Source organism: Rhinolophus sinicus, chromosome 16 (assembly GCF_057876585.1).
Source record: "Rhinolophus sinicus isolate RSI-liver-muscle chromosome 16, RSI-T2T, whole genome shotgun sequence".
NCBI lineage: Eukaryota > Metazoa > Chordata > Mammalia > Chiroptera > Rhinolophidae > Rhinolophus > Rhinolophus sinicus.
The window spans coordinates 25,076,352-25,079,690 of NC_142516.1; the positions used below are offsets into that span (position 1 = coordinate 25,076,352).

Consider the following 3,339-nt stretch of genomic DNA (forward strand, 5'->3'; position numbering starts at 1 on the left):
TACGCAAGTGCTTTCAAGACCTGTTGCATAAGTATCACCTGGCACTTATGAGAAATGCAGAATCTCAGGAGCAGCCCTGAACATGAAAATAGAATCTGAACTTTTTCAGGATACCCAGATGATTCATATGTATATGAAAATTAATGAAACTGTGATTTGGATCTGATCTGAGCTTCGAGCTCTGCTTTAATATTTGCAAGTTTCACTTTTTTTAAAAAAAATGGGGACTAAAGAAAGATTGTTTTGTAAAGCTTAAAGTGGTGCATATACACACAAATATACAATTTATATAAAATATTTAAACCTTATTTTCTTAAGTTGACTTACATGAGTAAATTATCCAGATATCTGCTGAAGCTACAGAATAAAATAAGTGAAGAGACTACTTAATGTTCTCTGAAGACGATCTGTAACATTCATATGGAGCTGATATCTGCAACGGTCTATCATAGAAACAGTCACAAAAGATACTAAGAGGGATGGAATATGAGTCAACAGCTAACCGTGTCTAAGCAGGTGTTAAATTTCAGTTTATGTCATTCAATTTATTATCATTAAATGTGTATAAAATACACAAGTAAACTGACAAATATAAAGTATGCAGGCATAGAAAGAAATATGCACCAAAAAAATCAAAGTTGCTGTGAAATTTTGACCATCATTAATTGCCAAATCAAATTTCCAGTCATTGTTGATTAGTATTTTGTCCTGTGCTGCTTGTTCTCTGGGGCAGAGGAAGAAATCAGTCTTATAGTTGGTAATTAATCAGGAGTTTAGAAACCTAAACTCAGGAAAGGTTATTTCTGTATGTCTGATCATAGGTAGATCTTCACATATTAGCAATGGTCATTGGTACTTCCATCTTTCCCAATTTCATTGTATTCTAGTTATACACATTCTTGAAGATAACTGAATGTCAGAGCTTCAAGCAAATAGTCTTTATATTATAAAAAATGCATTGTTCAGGTAATTTTTAACATTTGATTTTTAGAAGTGAATGTATTTTATGTTAGATCTTCCTTTGACATCCTGAAAGCAGATGACATGGATAAAATTAACCAGACACTTGTGTCAGAATTTCTTCTTCTGGGTCTCTCTGGATACCCAAAGATTGAGATCATTTACTTTGTTCTAATTCTAGTTATGTATCTAGTGATTCTGATTGGCAATGGTGTTCTGATCATAGCAAGCATCTTTGATTCCCATCTTCACACCCCCATGTACTTCTTCCTGGGCAACCTGTCTTTTCTGGATATCTGCTATACATCCTCCTCTGTTCCCTCAACAATGGTAAGCTTAATTTCAAAGAAAAGGAACATTTCCTTCTCTGGATGTGCAGTGCAGATGCTCTTTGGGTTTGCAATGGGGTCAACAGAGTGTTTGCTCCTTGGCATGATGGCTTTTGATCGCTATTTGGCTATCTGTAACCCTCTGAGATACCCCATCATCATGAACAAGATGGTGTATGAACTGATGGCTTGTGTGTCATGGCTCTCTGGTGGTATCAACTCGATTGTGCAAACATCTCTTGCCATGCAATTGCCTTTCTGTGGTAATAATATTATCAATAACTTCACATGTGAAATATTAGCTGTCCTTAAGCTAGCTTGTGCTGATATATCCCTCAATATTATCACTATGGGGATATCAAATATGGCGTTCCTGGTTCTCCCAATCCTGGTCATTTTTTTCTCCTACATGTTCATCCTCTACACCATCTTAAGAATGAACTCAGCCACAGGGAGACGCAAGGCCTTTTCCACTTGCTCAGCACATCTGACCGTGGTGACCATATTTTATGGTACCATCTTCTTTGTGTATGCCAAACCCAAGTCTCAAGAACTGCCTGGGGAAGACAAGTGGCAAACTTTAGACAAGCTCATTTCCCTGTTTTATGGGGTAGTGACCCCCATGCTAAATCCTATAATCTATAGCTTGAGAAATAAGGATGTAAAAGCTGCTGTGAAGTATCTGCTGAACCGAAAACCTATTCAGTAAATACTTCCTATTCAGAAAATATAGGTCTTTGTGAAACAGACACAAAGATGGACTCACAGGTAAATTAGTGGGAACCTTTTGGGGACACCATTGGTAGGGGAGATATTTTTATTCTTCCCCTTCCCTAATTCTGCTCAGTGAGAATTACTGACAAATATAGTTTGTTATACACTCTGCTTCCAATGTGTCCTGATCCAGATCTCATAAGCACAATGAATTCTATATAGAATCTCATCCCTGGTGATATCTAAAATGAGTGTTTCTGGTGTACTGTGCAGAAATGTAGTATAAAACAGTCACACATAGCTTTGGAAGAAAGAGGCAAAAGTACAAAATCTGCAATTCCACAACTGCCTTAATGATATTGGATAGACTTTCTTTGTAGGCCTTAGTTACCTTAGCTTATAATAAAGAGATAGATAAAACCAGGTCCTAGTGTCAGTTAAAATGTCAATAATTTGCAGAATGCATTGAGCATAGAATCAGCTTCATAGTGACCTAGAATTTCAGAATTAAAGCTAAGACTCCTACTTGAGGACTAAAAGTTATCACTGAGCACCTCTTTCACGCTAAGCAAATAATTCTGAGATATAGATATCTTCCCCTAAAAATCACTATGTTAATATAAATCTCACCCTCCTTGCCCATGTCTATATAAAGAGAAGTTCAGGCCAGAAGAAGAAATAATCAAGAGAGTGCTTAATGAATGGTAGGAGGTGTTTCACTGCAGTCTTTGTGGAAGAATGGGAAAGTTGTTTTTCTCAATCCAAGCCAAGGGAGGGGGGTGCTGCAAAGGAGCTTCTTAATGTTTGCAGTACCTGCAAAGAAAGTCTGGCTACTCTTTTGATGAGTGGAGGCCTGCTGGGCTCTCCAGGCTGCAGACTAGCAGAGGAGCTAGTCTAGAAGAGGGTGGGAGGGAGGAAAGTATTTTATGGAAAAACAAAAACCAAACAAACAAAAAAACAAAAACAAACAAAAAAACTCAGAAACATTTCAAGTCTGCCTGAAATGTCCTTATAGGCTCAGAAAGAGTGAGTGGGGAAATAAGTTCTTTTATTCTCTAATGAGTTGAAACTCTTCAATAAGTCTATTATATTATATTTTGTTCTATAATAGATTTATTGCAGAGTTTCAACTCATTAGAGAATGAAAGAACTGACCTGAATAGACATTTCTTCAAAGAGGTCATACAAATAGCCAATAGACATATGAAAAGATCCTCAACATCACTAATCATGAGAGAAGTGCAAATAAAAACCACAATGAGATATCACCTCACCCCAGTCAGAATGGCTATCATCAACATGACAAATAATAAGTGTTGGAGAGGCCGTGGAGAAA

General features: G+C 36.9%; 1 protein-coding gene across 1 annotated transcript; it reads left to right on the forward strand.

The window, feature by feature from the left end:
* Positions 1 to 963: 963 nt before the first annotated feature.
* On the forward strand, positions 964 to 1,998 carry LOC109448637 (olfactory receptor 13C3). Its single transcript, XM_019734165.3, has one exon. It carries the CDS (start codon positions 1,045 to 1,047, stop codon positions 1,996 to 1,998), a length of 954 nt encoding a protein of 317 aa, XP_019589724.3. The 5' UTR covers positions 964 to 1,044.
* Positions 1,999 to 3,339: the final 1,341 nt, after the last annotated feature.